At 31.5% G+C, this 24,277-nt stretch overlaps 2 protein-coding genes across 3 annotated transcripts; both read left to right on the top strand.

The window, feature by feature from the left end:
- The first annotated feature begins 1,245 nt into the window (after window positions 1-1,245).
- Window positions 1,246-6,802, top strand: LOC101254810 (flavin-containing monooxygenase FMO GS-OX-like 4). Its single transcript, XM_004241959.5, has 7 exons — window positions 1,246-2,260; window positions 3,261-3,331; window positions 3,913-4,065; window positions 4,251-4,333; window positions 5,392-5,527; window positions 5,616-5,789; window positions 6,400-6,802. The coding sequence occupies exons 1-7, from the start codon at window positions 1,657-1,659 to the stop codon at window positions 6,610-6,612; spliced, it is 1,434 nt and encodes a 477-aa protein (XP_004242007.1). The 5' UTR covers window positions 1,246-1,656; the 3' UTR covers window positions 6,613-6,802.
- A 2,803-nt stretch (window positions 6,803-9,605) lies between these two features.
- LOC101255111 (probable trehalose-phosphate phosphatase F) lies at window positions 9,606-14,245 on the top strand. Of its 2 annotated transcripts, none has more exons than XM_010324603.4 (15): window positions 9,606-9,795; window positions 9,911-9,986; window positions 11,441-11,526; window positions 11,613-11,717; window positions 11,894-12,059; window positions 12,171-12,311; window positions 12,401-12,472; window positions 12,568-12,690; window positions 12,796-12,852; window positions 12,968-13,069; window positions 13,183-13,260; window positions 13,348-13,417; window positions 13,544-13,614; window positions 13,698-13,790; window positions 13,872-14,245. In XM_010324603.4, exons 5-15 carry the CDS (start codon window positions 11,901-11,903, stop codon window positions 13,923-13,925), a joined length of 1,020 nt encoding a protein of 339 aa, XP_010322905.1. In that variant the 5' UTR covers window positions 9,606-9,795; window positions 9,911-9,986; window positions 11,441-11,526; window positions 11,613-11,717; window positions 11,894-11,900; the 3' UTR covers window positions 13,926-14,245. The 2 variants fall into 2 exon arrangements, with proteins under 2 accessions (XP_010322905.1, XP_004242008.1); XM_004241960.5 differs by having other exon boundaries at window positions 9,674-9,795; window positions 9,933-9,986.
- The last annotated feature ends 10,032 nt before the right edge of the window (window positions 14,246-24,277 follow it).

The following is a 24,277-nucleotide window of genomic DNA, read 5'->3' as shown; positions in this document are numbered from 1 at the left end:
GTTAAAAAATTATCTACCAAAAGAAGAAAAAGATAAAGAATAAGGAGAAAATACCATTTAAACACATATAATTATTTTTGACAAAATATAAATAATTCAAAAGGAATTAATATAATAGAAACATTACTTCTTAAGGACCTAAAAAAATAAAGAATAATCACTATATAGCTCAAAATCCATTAATCTCTATCTCTGAATGTTCTCATTTTATCCTATATACAAGAGTCAAGAAAAATAATAACAAATAAATTATTAGTCCTAAAATGAATCTCAAAGTTAACAAAATAAAGTATTATATCTCATAAAGAATAAGGAAAAATTACATTTAATCATAAATTTTCCTACATAATCATTTTGGACAAATAATCAATATATTTAACTCAAAATCTACTAATCTTTATCGCTTGATGTTATCATTTCATCATATATACAAGAGTCAAGAAAAATAATAACAAATACATTAATAGTCATTAAATAAATATCAAAGATAACAAAACAAAATAATTTATCTAGAAGAAATAAAAATATGATGACATATTAGCCTTACTTGCTAATTAAAAGTAATATATGAAATAATATTTGAAAAAATAATACACCTTAAAGCTTACAAATATTGTAACATTTCTTCCACTAATTCTCTATCAAAGATGACTACAAAATAACAAACAATTTTAGTGTGATTTTATAGTGTTAATGTAACCTTTCACATTAAATAATTAGAACTTATGAATATGAAAGGTTTAAGAGGCTATGAATATGAAAGGTTTGAAGGTTATGAATATTATTAATACTAATTTAAGAATAAAATTTATATAATTAAAGAGGTATAAGTTTATAAAAAAATAATTGAAAAAAAAAAGAAAAAATGTCAAGTAAAAGAAAAAAAAAGAAGAAAAAATGAATGGAGGTCATAGAGGAGGTGATATATATATATATTTTAGTCTTGTTGGACTGGTTGGTTTTATTTTTAGTTTGTAATTGTAGGTTGTAGCATTTGCAAGTTTGTAAAGGTCCGTAGTATGTTTTGGCAGTGACATGTAATTACATAGTTCGTACTATATTTAGCTAAGTAAAAAGTCATATAATATTTTACGGATATTTTCTTATTGGGTAAACCGAAAATCGAACCGGTAACTATCAAAAACCGATAAATCGAAAACCGATAACTAATATCTTATTGGTTTGTTATCGGGTTAGCTTATTTAAAAACCGAATTGATAATACATAAAACCAAACAGAACCGACCAATGTACACCCCTAGCTATTATATTAAGGAAACAAGTTAAAATTGCAAAAGGGGCTCAGCAGCAAATTAAAAATTGCAAATTAAAAAACTGTCAGGGCCTTAACGAGATTCAAATTCGCGACCTTCGTATTCGATTATGACCATTAGTCAGCCACGCCATAAGGCCTTTTCGGTTCCTTAAGTGGCACGTTTAATATTTATAATTTATTATAGACATATGCCTATATATATTAGAGTTTCCGTCAAATCCCGTGGTGGCGTGACACTCCCGCTGCCTTTAGTAGATCCGCCCCCGCTGAATGTGGTGAGGAATCAACCAACAAATCCACATGCAAAGATACTCAAATACAAAACTCAACCAAACAAATCCACATGCAAACTCAAACACAACATAAAATATTACTTTAGTCATGATTCTTAAAAATGTCATCTTTTCAAACCAACCTTATACTCGTACACTTGTATGCCATTTGCCCATGTCTCAAAATTCCTCCAAAAACGTCGCCGTTATTGGTGCGGGCTCCGCGGGCCTCGTTGCGGCCCGAGAACTCCAACGAGAAGGTCATAGAGTAGTTGTATTCGAACGAGAAAATCAATTAGGAGGCACATGGGTTTACACGCCCGATACAGAATCCGACCCGGTTGGGATCGACCCGAATCGGGAGATTGTTCATTCAAGTCTTTATTCATCTCTCCGTGTTAATCTTCCCCGGGAAGTAATGGGTTTTGGGGATTACCCGTTTGTGGCCAAGAAAAAGCCCGGTAGAGACCCGAGAAGGTATCCGAGTCATGGGGAGGTGTTGGAGTATTTGAATGATTTTGCTGTTGATTTTGGGATTATTGGGGTTGTGAGGTTTGGGATGGAAGTGGGGTTTGTGGGAAAGATGGAGAATGGAAAATGGAAGGTTAGTTGTAGAAAGAGGGAAAATGATGATTTGTTTGCTAATGAGGAGTATGATGCTGTTGTAATATGTAATGGACACTATACTGAACCAAGAATTGCTGATATTCCTGGTAATTTATTGAAAAAATTTGATCTTTATGTTGAATAAAGTACCATATCTCCTTTAGTCACTATCAGATTTTTCGAAATTATAGATTCTTTGGTGAAATAAGTTTAATGCTGATGAACTTTTTTACACTTCTGTGCTTTTAGTAATCCAGTTGTAGTACCTTTTTTTTAGCTTTTGTGCACCAGGTATTTGATAACTTTGTCCTAGGACAAATGGAAAAAATGATTTTAACTTGACATTTTATTGACCTCTAGATCATGCCCTTGGGTGCATCCAATTGTACTTTGATCTTTAGTTGTTCATACTTGAATAGAATATTATCTCCAGGAGTTATGTTTCTCTTTGTAGTAATTGTAGATTCGTTTAGTTGAGGGAATAAGTCTAAAGTGTTGATGAAATTTTTGTTTTAGTGATAACGTTTGATATGAAGATTTCAAACATCTGTACATTGTGCTAATAGTTACATCCTACTAACTGAAATATAAGTTGTACCCTGTGGGCGAGCAAAGTTGATCTTTTTATGACAAAGATCAACCTTCTTCTTTTCTCTTTCTGTTGTTAAGGCAGTGTCCACGAGAAAGAATGAATATTGTACAGTTAAGATTAGTCTTTTTTCAGTGGAAAGATTCCAGCCTTCTTTTTGGCTTAGACATAATTTTGTTTCTCTTATGTGGCACACATATGTTAAGTAACTTTTTTCCTGTTATGGTTTTATACGTTGTGAGCAGTTCAAAATTTTGATTTTTATTTGAATTCGCACATCTTTTCCATTTTCTGTCTTGTTCAGAACAACCATATAACAAAGTGAAGTATTCTGAAATTCAATAGTGTCTTTTTTAACTTGAAAGTGTGGCTGAAATTTTCTTTTTTCCATTTTAACATCATTTTGTGGCAATACTATATGATTAGCTCTGAGAATATCTGTGAGTTGCCAAACTATTGACATACTAAGTCAATATGCAGTTTTTGAAGTTTCTAACTGGAGGCCTCTAGCCTTTCAGGAATCGAAGTATGGCCTGGAAAGCAAATTCACAGCCACAACTACCGTGTTCCTGACCCTTTTCGAGACCAAGTATGTGTCAGGTTCATTGTTTCTTTAAGATGTTGATGTTTCTGAACTAATACTGTTGTGACTGAAATGCTTGCAGTTACTTCAATTATGAATTTGCTCTACTTATTGGAAGCGATCTTTTAATTACTTACTAAAAGTGTTCTGTGATATTCTATTGCGTGAAGTTTCAGGCCAGATATAATAGATTATTGAATGGAACGTTCTTGAACAATTCTATTATTGAATTCTTACTTTTGCATGAAGCACTGGATGTATGAGTGATGACGCCAAAAACAAAGAAAACTTTAAATTTTAAATCTACCTTTTCTTCATAAATGAATATTAATAGTTAGTACAAGTATAGTAGTCCTCCTTCCTAGGAAGCTGTTTAGAAACGATGGACTATACAGAAAATGAACATTATGTATATATGCTTATATGAGCCTAGGTATGACTTGGGAAAAATGCTCCTTGGTTATATCAGCTTCTAATATTTGACAAATATAGCTCAAGAAATAGTATCATCTTTTTGCCTGATCCCATGGCATAACTACCACCCTTTGTACCAAGTTCAGAGTAAATGACAAATGGTTTTTTGCCAGGTTGTTGTGCTGATAGGTGGTGCTGCAAGTGCTACTGATATCTCCAGGGAAATTGCTGAAGTTGCTAAAGAGGTCCACATTTCTTCTAGGTCAGCTACTAGTGGAGTTCCGATGAAGCTGCCTGGTTATGATAATATTTGGCTCCATAATATGGTAAAGTGGTTAATAACTTGTATATTCATGTGGAGGTTTGTCAACGCTTGATGCTGAATCTGTACTTCACATCCCCTGGATACTATTTAATGAAATCCTCTTACGTCATAAAAAGAAAAGAAAAAAACACATGATACTGAATCGTCAGTTGCGTAGGAAAAAATTTATACTAGCTAATGATGCAGATTGAAGCTGTTGGCAGTGATGGTGGCGTGAATTTTCAAGATGGGTCGAAAATCCTTGCTGACATCATCCTACACTGCACAGGGTGAGTGATTAGTCCTATTGAAACTTCCCTTTTCGCCTACGGTTAAAGAAAATGAAAGAAAGCTGACATTGATAGCCTATTCTTTTTCTTTTTGAGGAAATGTGAAGGGTAATGCATGCCTGTTTTTCTGAGGGTCATAATGATATGAAATTGCGAGGTGAACTGACCTTATAAAATAGCAAAAGAATGATGAGGTCAACAGATAGTTAAAGTAGGAACTGGCATGATAAGGGTAGATAATGGATCCAAAGGCAAGAAACAGTAAATAAAGTAGTTGATCTGCTCTTGAGTAGGCAGTCTCAAAATGAACCTCCCATATTATATGTTTAATTTCATAATTGTAAGCGTAAAAAGATATTCTAATCTATAGGTTAGAAACAGTAAATTAAGTAGTTAATCTCCTTGAGTACGCCAATCTAAAAATAAACCTTGTAGCCTTTAATACCTTTAGGGGCTGTTTGGTTGATGGGATGGCATAGACAAGGATATCCCATTGGATTATTTTGTCTTACCTTCTACAAGGGATAAAATATCCCATCATTTATACTAAAGTGGTGGGTCAAAATAATACCTATCACCAATCACAAGATAAAATAACCACATGGGATATATCGGGATTATTATCGTTATCCCATCTACCAAATGACCCCTAAGTATAAGCTTAAAGGAATGTCTATTAATATTGTCTTATCCCAGACCCCTAAAAGATTGAAGAATGTCTATTAATATTTTCATAGCCTATAAGAACATCAGAAATCCAGTAGTTATCTATTTAAGTATGACAGTTTAGTGAGGCAGATTTGGTTAGATATTGTGAAGGTAGCCAAAGACTAAGGAGTGTAAATTTTTCTGTTCCGGGTTACAGAAACGAAGGGAAGTTATCTTCAGCTAAAATGAATACTAATTTATGTGAGTTTGGTAGTACAGGCCTCCTAATTCATAGTAAGATGTCTCTAACCTTTACGATTGTAATAAAAAATAATTGCTAGTAATCTTACAAAATAATCAAATTGATGGGAGAATAAGTATCATGAATGTTTCTTATCTTTGTTTCCCAGGTACAAATATCATTTTCCTTTCCTCGAAACTAACGGGATAGTGACTGTGGATGACAACCGTGTTGGTCCACTTTACAAGCACGTTTTCCCACCAGCCTTTGCACCAAGCCTTTCATTTGTTGGGCTGCCTTGGAAGGTAAAATTTAGAGGGTTTGTGCTGGGGTTTATAGATTTACATTTTAAATGGTGGACTTGAACGTAATATTTGTCCTGGTTGGCACCAGGTTATACCATTCTTCTTGTGTGAATTGCAAAGCAAGTGGATCGCTGGTGTTTTATCTGGTCGAATTTCTCTCCCATCAAAGGAAGATATGAATGCTGATATTGAAGCTTTCTACTCATCCATGGCAGCCTCTTGCATTCCAAAACGGTACACTCACAATATGGACGACTCTCAGGTATAACATCTGCCAAAAAACCTTGTCGAATGGTTTTAGGTTTTTTGTTTTGTTCTATGGGTAAAGTGTGGTAGAAACAGCTGAACACTTCATGCCTACCCGTAACATACAGAAGTTCTTGGTTACACCATCTTAGTTAAGTTAGAAAAGAAAAGAAAGAAACAGAGAAAAGAATCGAAACTGAAGAATTAGAGTGTAGTAAGCTTCTGTCATTAATTCAGTGCACGATCCTGATTTAGTTGGGGTTCCAATGTGGGCTTCAAACACCGGGTGGGAAACCCAAAAAGAAAAGAAAAGAAAGAAAGCGAGTGTAGAGCTTCTGTCATTGATTAACATAGACTGCTAATATGAACACATCCAAGTTGGGGGTTCTTTAGCACGGTGACATTATAGTCGTCCTTTATGAGATATGAATCTCTGAGCGTGTTGAGCATGTTTACTTTCTGTATATGCTGGCTAAACAAGATTGTTGCACAGCAACACCAAACCAAATGGCTTTGCCCCTTTTATACAAGAGTGTAGCTCTGGTGTTCATTATGTTATGTATTATAGATTACCAAAACAGTATTACATATAGTTCGTGCCTCGTAAATAATCCCTCTCTTTACAGTTTGACTACGATGATTGGTTGGCTGCTCAGTGTGGATCTACACCCTTTGAAGAATGGAGAAAACAAATGTACTTAATCTCAAGAAAGAACAAAAGGACTCTGCCCGAGACATATCGTGACGAGTGGGACGATGATGACTTGATCATTCAAGCTCATGAAGACTTCGTAAAATATATTCCTGAACTAGCTCAAGAACAGAAGCTCTCAAGATGATTAATTTTGTTGTTACATGAAAATATAGCTGAATAAATCGAGAAGTACTGTAAATAAACAGGAAATTACTCAATTAATTTCAATTGCAACTCTTGCCACATGAAATTTTAATGCAAGTCATCCAGTTTGTAAACATTACACATATACATTTATTAAATAAGATAGTGGTAAATTTCCAGTTCCTTTTCAATTTCTGTGCAGGAAGCAAAAAAGCAGAAAACAACAGCAGATTAAACAGGGGTTGTAAATTTGGGTAAAACTATTTACCGAGGTCTAAACAAATGAGAAGAAATCACTCAAAGTATTTTTTCTTTTGCCAAATTGTAATTTATACCAAAGACAGGCTTCATAGTTCTCAACCTACTTTATTAATCACCCGGTTACACCTTTGGATGGAAAAAATTTTATAAGGAATATATATGTTACCAACCCATATTTGATTTTTGATATCAATCCAAGCTGGTCATCTTTAAAAAATTGGTTGCAGTATTTTCAGGTCAGCTTGGTTTTGGGGAAATAAAACGTCACTTATTATATTCATCCGTTAATACAGAAAATTCAAATACTATTCAATTTTTTATACGTTAATTATCTGTCACACGTAATGCACTTTACAAGGACATACATATATATTCGGAAGAATATAATACTAGGTAAAATCAAATTAAATATTGCAAAATCAAACTAAATTAACCAAAATGTACACCTACCCTGAAGCAGATTGGCAGGCTTGAAATAAGAAATTCTAGACAACGTACTATACGATAAAAATATTATTTTTAAGTAGCTTGTTACTGGGAGTAACATGCATAGAGCTTTGAATATGACTACAACTGAATATTGACATCAAGAAATTATAATGGAGAATTACATTTTTATCTTATATTATCTGTCATCTTTCTATACATTGTCATAGTCATGGCCTATTGACTTTTCATATTGTTAATGTAGAGACGTAATTTGTGTTGGACCTCGGACATTATGGCCTTGTGAAGACCAAGCAACAACTTTTTTGGGCATGTGTTCTTTAAGTGTCAATTACGTAGTTAATTTATCTATGTAATGAGCCCTTAACTTTTTCAAAACTTTAATCAAGACTATCTGATAGAAACACTTTATAACACTTCACGTCCTTAATTGAGATATACTATAAGTTAAGTATCTAAATCAAACTTAAAAGCGATATATTCGATCACTACACGACAAAGTGTAGGAGAGCCATGCAATTTCTTAATTTTATTTTATTGTGCCTTTAAGAATTACTGGTCCAAGAACCAACTAAACCTAACGAAAGATACCAAAGTCAAGTTCGCAACTACTAAATAATCACGTGTGACTTTAATTTTCCCATGTTATTTTCATGGTGGGGGGATGTCCCTGCCCCCTATATATCAATGGTTGGTGGGATGGAGGTGGGGGGTGGGCGGGGGTTGTGGTTTTTATTTTGATTTTTCATATCTGGTATTCATATTGAAGTCTGACTAATTTGAAATAGCATTACGTAACATCTCATTCGAAAAAAAGTAGTCTTTATTAAAAAAAAATTATACTCAAGACTCGAATCTAAAAATTATACCGAAGAAAAGAGCTAATGCATCCACTCCATCACATCCCAGGCTAGGATGGATGCCCCAATATATTCCATGGTGGAGGAATAAAGAGGGGTGGGGGGAAATCCCTACTTCTGATTTGGTAATTACTTTTGACAACAACTTGGGAATTGGCCAGACATACTATATTTTCTTTTCTCACATGGCTAGCTAGATCAAATTAGACCAATCAATTAAGCTTACCATTATGAGAGCTTATTTGATTTTCATTTATTAAAAAGGATATAATAAAGTATATATCATTAAAATGTTGGGGATTGTGATTTGAAATCTATCCAAGCTTTAGAAATGGAGAAAATTAAATTCAAGTAAATAGCGTGAAGTTCTAATGTATATATATACAATGTGATTAGAGTTTGAACTTAAAAGTACAAAATCATTGAGTTTCCAATTATAAATCTACAAAACCATGACATAATCCTTGCGTTATAAAACTATAAACGCTGCTATAATTTCCTTGAATTTTTAGACAAGCTGTACGTTGCTATTGTCAACTTTGACATTGTATAATAAAGACATGGAAAATGCCTTCTGGTTTTTAAGTAGTCGCAAGAACATTAATATTAAAATTTTAATCATTTGTTTTTTTTTTTCACTAGAAAGATTCAAACATTGACTAAACATTATAAGAAGAGATATCTCTTTATTTTCATAACTCAATTTTGATATACAAATTTAATATCAGTTGCTTCAATCATTAGTTGATGTATCACATGTAGTGATGGAAATTAAATACTTTTCCATTGTATCATTTGTTATTCCAAATCATTTTCGTAACTCTCCTTCCTTATTACCATCTCCGTCTCAAAATAAGTGTCATCTTACATGTATCACATTCATTAAGAAATTAATAATTAAATACAATGTGCAGTTTATTTTGAAACAAATTATTCGTTAAGATGACAATTTTTTGGGACGGAGGGAGCAATTTAATGTTTTAACAAATACATTCAGTTCATTGCTTCTTGTTTTTCCGTTACGGTCTGAAAGCATTTAGTAATTTAGGTTTGATGAAACCAAAAACGGAAAATAAGAAGCTAAGTTTTTCAAATTTAGTTTAGGTATTTTTCTCCAACTATTACACAAGTGGCTAAACACAATTTAGTTTTTAGATGGTGACTAATTTTTAATTAGCAGTGTAAAAGTTGCTAATTTGTTATTATTAATATTATACTTGAAACTAGTCGAAATTAAAATATCGAATTAAAATAATTTTATTACCAATTTATAAAGTATAAGTACCCTATGCTTCTATACACATTTTGCATAAAAAATATTGAATTAGGATGAACCATTCACCTCAGAGCTGCATCCGGTATTGAATTAAAATAAACCTATATATATGTTTTGCATAGCTGAAATATAATTAATATTTCAAAAAATGGGAGGAAGAAATTTGTTACTTATATGTCACGTCTATTAAACTCTATAAATACGTGGCCTTTTACATCCTTCATTTTCTCTTTCATTTTCTTTCCCACTCCAAATATAATTAGTAATTAAATTAATCTCCTTCTTTATTTTTTCCATTACATCTCTGGCAATTCTTAGGGTTTTCTCATTCAATTTCTGGGTAAAAATTCATTTTTATTTTATTCATCTCTTTTAAATCTGCATGCTTTTCGTTCACTTTGGTATCTAACTTTTTTTTTTTTTTGTTTTTGTACAATTCAATTTGTATCTAACAGTTCCTTTTGGGCTTCGAATTAGGAGATCGACATTGGATTTTAGATATTCACGTTTTTTCTAAGATCTTTCAACCAGGTACTTATTGACATTTTAGCTCTTATACTTGTATATATTTCGTTTTTTTTTTGATAATCTAAATTACATTTTCTCATGCAACTATTTTGAATTTTTTTTTCTGTTTCTTGAAATTGTTACGCTAACTCATTTTGATCCTTCTTGATAATTTATTCCTAATTTTGGATGCGTACGCAAATTTGCAAGTTTTTTGCAAAATTTTGCGAAATACCAATCGATCAAAGGTTTACCCTATTTTTATTTGTTGTTGTGACATTTACCATGTACTAATAATACCAGGCTTATAGTCATATTTGACAGCAGAAAATCCTCTAATATATGTAGCAATAACGGATCCAACATTTTCATTTAAGGTTCGAAAAATAAAAATATAAATATGTGAACTAGAGTGCCCGCCCAAACAGGAATTGAACCTGCAAACTGGGGATCGCATTCGCGACCCAAGTTGCATAGTCCAGTACCACTTAGCTATCTCTCTCCTTTGATTGAGGTGGTTTGAAATTAGTATTATATACAAAAACATTGAAAATCAAAGCTATATATATGGTGTAATTTTTTGTGGAGGGGTTCGCGTGAACCCCTAGCACCCACGTAGGTCCACCCCTGGTTGTTAGATGGATGTAAATATTTAATAGAATAAGTACTAGTTAATGTTTATTTTACAAGTTTACATATGATTACTTTATATAAGTGATGTGATCGTGTAATATTTTATATTCAGAATTTATGTTTTGCCTATGCCACCATCCTTTATATGCGCAATTGTACATTTCTTTAATATTGTTTAAAGTCAACTGCATGTGTATGCAACATTTTATAATTTTGTTGTAATAGACAAAAATTAATCTTTACAGTTGAATACTGTTCATATCTTTGTTTTTTTCTCTCCAAATTTTCGTGTTTGAAATGGTATAAATGTGGTTATAGAGAGCTTTAACTCGATAAAGTTTCAAATATGTAAAGTTGTTTGTGTTTGTAAGTGATCTCTAAGGTGAAAAGGTTTCAAATGCATCTAATCTTGTTACCTACATTGCATCTTAATCCATAGAACTGGACAATTGATAGCTATAACTAATGTTTATGATTTAAACGAAAAGTCACACTTCGTAAAAAGAAAATGTCTGCAAGACAGCAAACATCCTGTAGGACATGGATTGTGATAGTTATGCAGAGTAAAAATGTCATCTCTGTTATTTTTTCTTCTGGTCTAACAACAAAACGCCTACGGATTATAAGCACTAAAATTAATCTTGGTTCCTTATTGACTCAAGGAATATCGAGTACACTTTCTATACTATGTTAATATTACTAGATACGTTTTTCTTTTAATGCTCCATGTTGTGTGCTACCATACCATTGTTTAGCTAATATTCTTGCCTCCACTGTTTTTTTTTGTTTTTTTGGATACAAGTAACGCCATGACATGTATACGCTGTTTTCTTCTCTCCATGTAGGAAGCACAGAGGCATATAGCTAATATCAAGATTGTAAGTTCAAGCATGTTGTGTTTCTTAAACTGCAAGTTGGCTCCGGAAATGAGGTATTTTTGTGCTGACTGATTCATATAATTGGCTAAATTATGCCAGTAATTTGACAGTCATGCAAGTTTTTGTTTTGATTGACCAGGTTTCAGGAAGTCGGTGCTTGATGGGCGGTATACTAAGGAGTAGTGATAAGAGAACACTAAAGAGGTGGTTTTTCATCGACAAAAGGGTGGGATAAAAAGATTAGGTACTACAATTCAACTAGTAAAAATCAGTCAAATTCTTAGAGATTCATTCAACTTGAATTCAAGCGAATGCTTCTTCTGTTCTTACGGATCCTTTGTAGATAATTAAGCAAGTCTAGGTTGTGGATTTATTCTAACCTATTGACTTATTCACAATCAATGCTTTCATTCTCCATAGTGTTCTAATGATTCCGAGAAAGAAGCCAGGGAGGCTAGATGATGTTCGTTCTAATGGTTGGCTTGATGCAATGAAGTCTTCGTCACCTCCTAGTAAGAAGGTTCAGAAGGAAGCAGGCGTTGAGGGTTTCTCTGATGATGCTAAAGTTGGTTACTCTTCTTGGATGGTATGTTCAATATTTCATTGTTTCCCTTAGTTTTAATTGATATTTTCGTAGCCAGAATGAATATCAGATACGTTATAATCAAGTGTCTCTCTTCATGTTGTTTGTGTGAAGTTCAAGTATCCATCAGCGCTAAAATCTTTTCAGCAAATTGTAAACCATGCGAAGAATAAAAAGATTGTTATCTTTTTAGACTACGATGGTACTCTTTCTCCAATTGTAGATGATCCTGACCGTGCTTTTATCTCCGCTGAAGTAAGTAACTACTCTGATTTTTCCTTATTTTAATAAAGAAGCTTACCTGAAGATGTTCACACAATGAAAAGAAATTACAAATTCTGCAGATGCGTGCTGTAGTCAGGGATGTCGCGAAGCACTTCCCAACAGCCATCATCAGTGGAAGAAGCCGTGATAAGGTAAAGAGTTTCTCATTAGCATGTAATTCAGGCATTGTTTGTGTTTACGTTCTGTTGGTGTGCGTCATGCTCCAACATGTTCGTCCTGTTTTCAGGTTTATCAGTTGGTAGGACTAACCGAACTCTATTATGCTGGTAGTCATGGTATGGACATCATGCTTCCGATTAGAAATGAGTTGTGCACTAATGATTCACTTATTAAATCTACTGACCAGCAGGTATTGCAGTTTATAAGAGTCGTAGTAAAGATTGGCATTTCGTCCTTTTTACTCATTTCTACGTTACTTTCTTATAACGAAGGCACTAATTAATGTTTTGAGCAGGGCAAGGAAGTTAATCTATTCCAGCCTGCTCGTGAATTTTTACCTATGATAGATGAGGTGTTTTACTTGTTTCTCTACATGTTGCATATAAATGGATCTATAGTACTAATTGGCACCAAAAGAGATGAGAATGTTTGATGACTTGAACTGAACGAGCTACAACACCTTGCAGGTTTTTAAAACCCTCGTCGATAAAACTAAAGAAGTTGTAGGTGCAAAAGTTGAGAACCACAAATTTTGTGCCTCTGTACATTACCGTAACGTAGATGAGAATGTGAGTCTCATTTCCTTGCTGTTTCTATTAGTCTCTTAATTCCGAGGTTCATTACCTTTATGAATTACTTTGCAGCCATTTGTTTGTGATGATGGTTTTCATTTTGAATGCAGAGTTGGCCTATTCTTGCCCAATGTGTCCATGATGTCTTGAAAGAATACCCTCGACTACGACAAACTCATGGGCGGAAGGTATCTCCGTTACGTGATTTTGGTAAACATGACTACACACATCATTCTATTTGTCAAAATCTTGCTCCTTTTTTTGCTTGTCGATAGGTTTTAGAAGTCCGCCCCGTGATAGACTGGGACAAAGGAAAAGCAGTTGAGTTTTTGCTTGAATCACTAGGTATGTTACATGAATGAATTGCTCCATGATCTCCTCAACCCTCCTCTCCCCGAGAAAAAAACGTATAATAATAGTATAAAACGGATGTTTCCAAACTTCCATCCATTTGTATGCACAACAATGCAGGTTTTAGAAACAGCCATGACGTGCTCCCTATCTATATTGGCGATGACAGAACAGATGAAGATGCATTCAAGGTACATTATCAATACACGACGAAAGAATCTCAGCATCACTCTTTTTTTATGCTGTGAGATTAAAGAGTAACTGTAAAATCCAGGTTTTGAGGGGGAGATATCAAGGTTATGGGATTCTTGTTTCGGCTATTCCTAAAGAGAGCAACGCTGTCTTTTCTCTCGGGGATACTTCAGAGGTTTGGAATGTGACATTATACCAAATTTATGTTGAAATAATGTAAGTGAAACGTCGTTGATGAGAAATCTAATGTATGCAGGTTAAAGAATTCTTGGGTTCTCTTGCGAAAACTATGGAAAATCAAGAAATCTGAAATGCAGGATGGGTGAGGGAACAAAAGAGATATTATGAATAAACTGTGAAGTCATTTCTTTTATCATATTGTTCAAATATGTTTCTTACAAGTGCAAGAATTTTGTTTTCATTTTCATCTTTTTTTGTAATTTCATTTTGAGTAAGGAGGAGACTGTTGAGAACAAAGGCCATTTTCCTTGAGTTAGTGTACTTGATGGGTCGTTTGATCTTCTTATATGGACTTGTGTCTTACTTTCGTTACGAGTGTGTTGAAAACATGATATTGGTCGTACTCAATCCAGTTTTGATGTCAATGAAGACCTAATTTTGCTAGTTATATATTTCAAATCTCTTCTTTTTAAATTATTCTCATGGAAATATATTTTGAAAATATAGAATGGTAAACAAAGATTTAATTTTTCGTTCTCTTCAATCATTTGCATGCATCTTGAACCAACAAATAATTAATCATTTTCTCTTTCCGTCTGCAATTTGTAATCTTAATTATTAATGTAAACAAAAAACACTAATTTTTTATTTATATAAAAAAAATTCTTCTTTTTTTTTTGAATCGTCACTTGGTGCATTTGTTTATAAACCAATTCATTTGTAGAAGAAAGAAAAAACTTTTTCGAGATAAGTCAAATCTAATAACAGATAGTATTAAATAAATAGTATTAAATAATATTAGTATTTAATGTGTACTAATTCTAGTCCTATTAGGATTAGTACTCCTTAATCCTAGTCCTATTAGAATTAGTACTCCTTCCTATATCTCCTATGTATTTCCTTATTAGGTTAACACTTCAATACAATCAATATTCCTTCTAGGGCGGATAGACAGAGCGGACCAGAGCGTGAAGCCATTGACAGAGCGTGAAGCCATTTGGAAGAAGGATAATTCTCGATGTCCCGCTATGCCTACCCCGCTCTAATTATGTCGAATTTCTTTATTTTTTCTAAGTATTATAGTGATTTTGTGAACGTAAAATTAAAGTGATGGTACGTCTCTACTACGGTTAGGCGATATGATGGACCTGTACCTCTCCCTTTCAATCTAATGTAAATTTACTTTTTTTGGTCAATTTCTAGAATTAAACGAGCCTGTTTAAAATTAGAAAAAACTTTAATTTTAGGATTTCAAGATTACGCTGCCATTATTTTTTTAAAAGCAGACATAGACCCCCGCACTGATTAGTAAACAATCTGTGATTTGTTTATTACGTAGAAAAGAATACTTAAATTGCATTTGAACTGCTTAGAAGTCATAATTTTAAATCACTATTTGAATATTTAATTTATTTATTTTAAATATAAATTTCGATTTCATAAATTTATATTCATGTATCAATTTTTTGGGTGAAGTATTATCCAATTGAATATGTATTTTCACTGATAGGGCCAATTCTTCAACTATACCCCAAACATAATCTACATCCTTAAAATATAATTTTTAGCAGAAAACATCTTCCAAGTATTTAAAAGTAAACAATTTTCATCTTTATGTTAGATATCGTCAAAAAGCTAAGAAATCTTAAAAAGTCATGAGCAGTTCACGTGACTATCAACAAAAGTTTTCCTGCATAGTTTTATTACTTGCTATAAAAAGTTTCTGAATTTTTTTAATAAAATATTAGACATTATTGCTTATGGAAACAAAAAAAATGTTTGAAAGTTGTGAGAGTAGATACATGATCTGCTTTTTTTCTCATTTAGTAATCGGAAAGAAGTTAGAGCTTAATTATCTTACCTTTTTCATAGCCAAATTGTATTTTGGATCAATAAGTTTTTGGGTGATATTGAAGTAATCAAAATATTGATTATGTTTCGCATTTGAGTTTCATTTTACATTGTTAGAAGCTGAAGTTTCCAACAAACGTGCTTTTAGCATATTCAATTGAGAAGAAACATATTTCAACTAATAATATTTTTAATATCAAACTACATGAAAAATAAATGAAAAAGTTGTCAAATTAAAAGATTATGCATAATGCTAAACTCATTCACCGGAAAAGTTCATGATAGTATTTTTGGTGTATCTAAGAATAATAATTCGAAAGAAATGATTTTATTCTTGTGGATCTGTTAATTTTTTGATAAATTAAAGTAGAAGGGTGAAAATTGTTCACTTTTAAATACTTGCATGATATTTTATGGTAAAAATTATACTTTAGGGATGTAGTTTAGATTTGGAGTATACTTTAAGGATGATTTTAGCAAAAACTTGAGCTAGAAGCTCAAATACAGGTTTGATAGAATCAGTATACCCTATAACAACACTAGCTTTTAGAGACTGTAAATATGCACATTAATAAAACTACTAAAGCATTTATCGGCATTATTTAATCGTGATTGAATTCATTGTCGTTATAGACTTTAACGACACTTACAAAGAGTATTAATTGCTACTAAAAATTATTTAGCAACAACTAAATTATTGTTACTAATTAATTATCGGTAATAATCATTCTTGATGTAGAGAAAGCTAAAAGCTCATATACAGGTTTAGCCAATTCATCAACGTTTGCTCACATAATATATTATCAAAAAATTTAAATTTAGAATCTAATTATTACCGTCTGAAATATTCATAATAATATTCAAAACCCATACAAATAAAACAAGGGAAACTTTCACATATAGCCACTTAAAAATAATTAATTACTCTTTATAGCTATAGTTTGATAATTACAATTTGTAGCTACATGTTATTTGGAGGAGAGAAGCGAGCGAGACTGGGAGAGAGAGGAGAGAGGCGAGAGAGATGGAGAAAAGAGTGGGAAAAGGTGAATTGTATATGTATATTGGTTAGATAATTGTATATTATACATATATAATTGTACATATGGCAAGAGAGATTGGGAGAGGGAGGAGAGAGGCGAGCGAGATCGAGAGAGGCGAGCGAGAGAGGACATAAAGTGGGAGAGAGGTGAATTGTATATGTATATAATTGTATATAGCTGTATATTATACATATACATTTGTATAAATGGCAAGCGAGATTGGAAGAGTGAGGAGAGAGGTGAGCGAGATTGAGAGAGGGAGGAGAGAGGCGAGCGAGAGAGTGCAGAGAGGTGAATTATATGTATATAGGCTAAAAAATTGTATATTATACATATTTATTTGTATATCCTGGTGAATTATACATATGCAAACATGACTAATTATACAAACTCGAAATCAGCCCACGTAATTAATAGATAATATTAGTCGTGAATGATAATTATAGCAAAATATAACTATTATGAGTAATTAAATAGTACAAATTTACTTATCCGCGTAATTTTCTCTATAAATAAAGTCCTAACTTTGCCTCTTTCTACTTTCTAACCTTTCCCCGTAATCTATCTAAAAACTAATAATTGTGAAGTGTTACCCTAGAAGGCTTTTCTATAATACAAATAAAATATGAAATACGCTTGTACAACATTTTATTTCATTTGAAATGTGCTGAATAAATTTAACTAATTAAGTACAAAGACTCACCAATCATGCACAAAGTTACCGGCGCATTATCATTTTTTATTTTTTTAGTCCTCCAAGAACCTACGCAACAATTCCACTAGGAAGTTTCTTTTTAACAAATATTTGATATGTTCCTTTATGTCCAATTATCTTCAACACAAGGGGTCGTGTTTGTTTAACTTTTTTGGGATGATTTAATTACGCAGAAATTAATAATATATGAATTAGTTAAGAAATTTATAATGAATTTAAAGATGGAAATACGCAAATAGTAATACGTGAACTGTAATTTAGAAAATTTTAAAAACGAATTTAGCTTGTTTTAATAATACGATATGTAATTTTAAGAAAACATCTCAACTTTTTATAATATAAATAAAATAAGTTTGTGAACTATTTAGTTTTTATAAGAGGGCTTTCCGTCTTTTGATTTTTTAACCCATTTAATGCTATTTTACATTTTCTTCCGTTTAAATAAATACAAATAATTTTATAAGTTAATACAAAAACATATGTACATCCAAATCTCGTTATATTAGTAATGTTCGCCTTAAAACGTTATTTTTAAATATTTGTACTTTGAAATTTGTAACTATATAAATATCATAAGTGTTATTATAGAGAAGTAAAATATAATATGAAAAAATGATTCTAATAAAAAATATGTAGATTTTTATAATGAAACATTGTTAGAACTTAATTGTTGTAACGAGGATTGAAGATATATTTTGTAGGCCTAACTCATTCGTGATCTCCTAAAGTTGGCACCAACTTTCACTTAGACACTTTAACTAAATTTTGTTCATTTTAGACACCTCATGTCATGGTCTCGTTGTGTCATTTTGACACTTTTAACTGACATGGCATAGTGAGTGTATCCATAGCAGCGCGTAAAAGGCTCATTTAATCATTTTTTTTTCATTTTCTTCCTCATTTCTCAGTCACCAACTCACCAACTCACCATCTCTCAAAACTTGAACTCCTTCCATGGAGAAATAGTTTTGATGATGCTACAAAAAAAAAAAAAAAGAATTTCAACACAAAGAGATTTCACAAAAAATAAATTTCAATCATGATTCATGTTGTCACAAATAATAAGGATAGCGAAAAAACTTGAAAAAGACGGTGGGTGGCGTGGGAAAGGGGTGGAGAAGACGATGTGAGTGGGGAAGGGGTTGGGGTTAGGGTGGCCAAAGGTGTATAAGACGTTGGATGGGTGGGGAATAGTGAAGAAGGCGACCTAGGTAGGTGGGTAGAGGTTGGGGTGGGTGGAGTGGAGAAGATGACCTTTGTAGGGTTGGGTTTTTTTCTCTTTGAATTTGTGTAAAATATTTTACATGTCCTTAAGTCATTGGCTACTTTTTCATTCTACTAAAATATCATTATTTAAAAATTATTTTTAATATATATGCCACATGTTTTTATTTAATTTGTCACTTTGACACATTGAACGAATGTGTTACACACACCTTATATATTTGATTGATTGTTAAAAAAATATTAAAATGATACAATACAGTATGACATGAAGTGTCTAGCATAAACAAAGCTTAATTAAAGTGTGTTAGTGAAAATTAGTGCCAACTTTAAAAGGTCACTGATAGATTGAACCTATTTTATTATACTACTTTTATATGTTTCACATGAAACGAGCACTATTATTAGTCCATGGCACGTTTAAGTGTAACATGGTCGATTTTCTTTGTAAAGTAATGGACTTTTTTAACTCACTATCACGATTATATGCAGATAAGGTATCATATATTTAGTTCTTTCATTGTTTTATTAATGAGTATTAATTAGTTGCTTGAATACGTACATGTGAAGGTCCACCTAATCCTGTCATTTGATAAGTATTGAGTTTTAGAATGTATATATATTAATCCAAACTCTTTGTAATTTTATATAAAAAAGTGACATTTATAGCTAACTAATAAAATTTATTAATAATACTATTTAGTGATTTATCAACAACTTCGAGATGTATATGGTATGTATATTATAACTTTTTATTGTATTCAAGGGTGTGATCTAGTGGTCAATAAAGTGGTTAAAAACTTTGAGATTTCAAGTTTAAATTCAGCCTAAACAAACAAAAAAAATGAATAAATATCTCGTAAGATTAATTGAAATGCACGAAAATTGATCTGAATATCACGATTATTAAAAATATATATGGCTTTTTGTTGTTAAGAAAATTGGGCAGGGGAAAAGGGCAAATTGCGTTCAAGGTGGACAACATAAAAAAAAAGATTGAGTGATGTCATTTGCTTTTTGTTAAAGCCTTAAAGGAATGGTTAATTTACGGGGAAAATAAACATCTTATCCTATTTTCTGTCATATGATTAGCACTAGTGTCTAATAATGCATCAAATTGCATATTACATAAGAAACTTTTAAGTTGATGAATATAGTAGTATACCCATGATGATTCTATTAATTTTATTTACACCTTATCCTTTTTTGTTTGGTGCAAGGACGAGTCATCACAGAAATCTCATATTGTGATGCATCTCACTTTTATTTTATCCCATTTGTGAACAATTGTACCCAAATAATATATACACTTGCCCTCAATCCTCTGTGTCATGGCTTGTGAGATAAAGATCACATACTTTTGCGTATGTAAATTGGAGTTGTAATCAACAAAATTTTGATCAAGACAAACGAAAGTTAGGTGTGTGGCGGTCGTTAAGTGTTATTTTCGTCTTTAATAAGAGGTTCCAATAGAGTTTTGTTACGAATCGAATCTATATCCTGAACGTGGCTGACACTCCAGAATTATTGATGGTTTCCAACCGAATTCTCATTCTAGTTGATTACAAGCGGAAAATCAACTCAAAAAATAATAGACTTAAAACTGAATTACATCTGTTAAAGTTAAATAATCAACTCATAAAGTCTAAACATATTCAATAGAAATACTTATAATTTGTAAAGCAACTCAAAAAAAAGTAAATATTGGAAGACTTTTCAACTCTATCTATAAAGCCTCTATGACTAGGATAACTGTCGCGATGGAATCCTCAACAACTTAACAAAAGCAGGACATAAACGTGAAGCCCTTCGAAAAGCGTGAAGGCTCACCAAAGCTAGATGGAGTGCAAATTGTATCAAGTAAGTTTTTGTTGATGACTCTGAACACCTGTATTTGTATCATAGTAAAATACAGATCTAATGACATCGGTAGACTGAATGTGCAAGCATGTAAGGAGATATGAAAGGATAGATAACTGAACTGACAAACTAAATACAAAAGCAATAACAAGAGATGCAATGTTTAAAGCGTTATAAAACAGAAGATATAAAATCAATGATATATAAAAATATAATAAAATACTCTTTACTCTTATTTGAGAGGTTCTCTAAGTGACAATCGTTATTATAAGTTATGTGATAAAATATATCACCCACGCTGTCAAAATTGTTCTATACTTTGTCGGGGGTATAGAACACCTCAACTAAGTGGATCCACTAACCTATGCTTAAAAGCAATACAAAATAGTTCAAGTACAATCCTTTACCCATGTTGGATACATGGTTTATAAGGAATGTGTTGTCTGAACTGAGTGTCATATCACTGCTCAATACTACTCTCAATAATTATATACTCATGCTCAATGTTTGAAAACATTATTTTTGCTCAAATTGAGGTAATTACTCAAAAGGTCCTATTAAAAGAGATAATGCTCTCAACGCATAAACTTATTTAGAAATCAAAATTTCTCTCTTTCAATGGAAAAGTGTTACATTTGTGAATACTTAGTTCTCTTATATTCTTTCTCACTCATGAAGACGACTCTTCTCATTTCTCATATTTACTTTTTCAAAAAATTAGCTTAAAACCATTATTCGTTACAAAGGATCCTCAAAATAACTCAAAAGGACTTCTTAAAACTTTCCTCTTAAATTCACTCTTAGTTTTGAATGTAAATTAAGACATGTGATTAGAACATGCAGGAACTCTGAACTAGTTTTGATGATATTTATAATTAATTATTGAAGAATCAGATTTTAAATTGTTTTTAATATGAAATTAGTAGTTTGGACGATTGTCAAACGACTACAAAAGAATCAGCTCCCTAACTAGTTAAACTGACAAGTGAAATTTGAGTTACAGAAGTGAAAAAATCACCACCCTTTCCCTGGCAACTTTTACTTTTTTACTCTCTCAATAATTCAAATTCGTAATTTTTTGAATTAAAGATAAGAAACATTTACTGCCTACCATCTGAGCAACTCATTTTTATAAGTGAATTTAACAAAAAAAAATTATTGTGAAATTTTTTTATATTTTTATATTTCGTACCCCCAATTATTCAGCACGGTAAATAATATTAAAATAACATATAACACCAATTTATATTCATTTACTCCAAAAGTAAGCAGACATTAATCCTCATATATTTGCATATCTTTAGTACAATATGTGGAACTCACCAACTACTAGTAGAGTGTAGTATAGTAGTAGTATTAATTTTTCTAAAGTATGAGACAATATAATGGCATAAAACTTTGGACCAGCCAACAAAAGCTATTATATATATATATATAGTATAGTCAAAGAAATTATAATAACTAATGACAAGTTGACAACTACTTTTTCAGATTTAAAACGTGTGGTACGTAAAATTAGCTGCAAGATCAAAAAATAAAGGTGAAGATTAAGGGTATTAATCACATTTACAATGATTTTCGTTTCTATATTGTCTTTTAATGATTTATACTATGAAAAATACGTATTTATGTGTGGGCAAGCTTTACTTTTTTTGATATAATTTTTCACCCTACCCCACCCAGTCCCCACACTCCTAAAAAATTAAAGTTTATTTTTTAAAAAATATTTTTAATTTTTAATTTCATTTTTTTTACCCTATCTCACCCCTCCCCAGCCCCTCACCCCACCCTCCCTAAAAAACTTTAAATTTATTTTTAAAAATTATTTTTCAATTTCTATTAATAAAATTATTTTCTACTCTCTAATAAAAATAAAAGATATTTTCTCAAAAATATTTTTCATTTATAAATCAAACACTAAAAAATCTTTTTAAAAAAATATTTCTACTTCAAGCAAACATGAGAAAATTAATCAAAACTCTACTTGATTTCTACGAAAAATAATTTTGCTAAAACAATATGATTCATTCACAGAAATATAAAACTTCAAGAAATAGTAAATTATTTTATTTTAATACATAAATGTGAGGTTAGAATTTAAAATTAATTAATGTGTCTTGAATTTGTTACCAAAAGTCATAGCTTATTTTAGTTAAGTAAATTTATAATTAAATATTAATATATAATTCATAAATTTCTACATAAACATTAAACTTAAATAAAAGTTATTGACTTTATTCAAAATATAGAATATATATTGTAGCTTTGTTCTGGAAAGTCCGATCTCCGAAATTTTTAATCACACTCATATTCATTACCACAAAAAATGGGTTCAAGCTTCCTCTAGCACCTTCTAATGTATTGTTTCATTTTTAAATTTTTTTTATGCATAGCGCCCAATATTATATATGAGCATAATAAATAAATATGTTATATGATTTGATTTTTACTGTATTATTTATATTTTTGATTTTTACTGTATTATTTATATTTTTTTTAATTTTATATAAATATAAATAAATACATAAATTTATATAAAATTAAAGATATAAAGATATAGGATACTACTACTCAAAGATTTTGAGTTAACCTCAAAGGAACGAGCATGCCTTTACCTATTGTATTTAATCAAAGAAAAGTATAAAAAAACAAAACGTTTGCAAATTAACTAAATAAATGTTCAATAATAATGTTATAAATTCATTGAATGAGTGGATAGTCCATAAGGTTGGTACATGAACAACCATTCATATTCACTAGGTTACATGAACCTTTTTGGATAAGAATGTATCTATTTATTATGATACTTAATATGGTGACCTTTGGAGTGATTTCTCACTCTATAAATAGGGTTGTTCATTCACTATTGTAATATATACATATGAAAGTTATATACACTTGAATAAGAAGAAAATCTTATCTTCTATCTTACTTCTCTTGTCTTCATCTCTTTATATTTATATCTCTTATGAGCTTGATTTTATAACACGTTATCAGCACGAGTCTCTATCTAATTGAGAGTGAGTTCTTATTTTTCTTTAGCTCATATTTTGGTTGATCTCGTTATGAAGATCAAAGTATTATATGCATAAAATCAGGTATGTATTTTCTAGAATAAAAATAATATTCAGTCATTAACAATTATCAAGAACCGAATACATATATTACTATTGGTTGAATATAACATGTTATACAAAACTTCTTAAATAAATGAAGGTATAAAATTTTAACAGCATGAGTTTGAATGTTATTTTGATTGTTTTGAAAGACTGAAAGGGTGAGTCATGTTGTACTTCGGTTTATTATACCGTTGGTTAAGGGTAAGACGATGGATTCAAGTTTCATCGCATCAAAAGGGTAAGACATCAGGTTAAAGTCCAGATGCATCATAATAAAAATATTTGGGGATAAGACGATAGATTCAAGTTCTATCGCACCAAAAGGGTAAGACATCAATTTGAGTTTTGATGCACCGTGATTGGGTTCAAGTCCCATAGAATTATGGCGTAAAACGCCTTATATGGATAAGACATTGAGTTTGAGTCAATGCACCATAATGATGATATAATGATGACTAGGCTTTGATGAAAAGTCTTGAAATTCGTTCTATTGAATTTGCTTCATTCCTTGAAAAGAATGTGGTAGCAACATGTAATAACTCTGAAATCCGCCTGTTAACTTGCTCCATTCAATCATACGAATGTGGTAGCAGTGAATGTTAGTCTGAAAGATGACAAATAATTAATGATATGAATAAGGGCGTGGAGGGACATAATTATAATAGTCATC

This window comes from Solanum lycopersicum, chromosome 6 (assembly GCF_036512215.1).
Source record: "Solanum lycopersicum chromosome 6, SLM_r2.1".
Classification (NCBI taxonomy): Eukaryota; Viridiplantae; Streptophyta; class Magnoliopsida; order Solanales; family Solanaceae; genus Solanum; species Solanum lycopersicum.
Note: the sequence above shows the minus strand (reverse complement) of the source record. Positions and strands in the feature narration are given on the sequence as shown.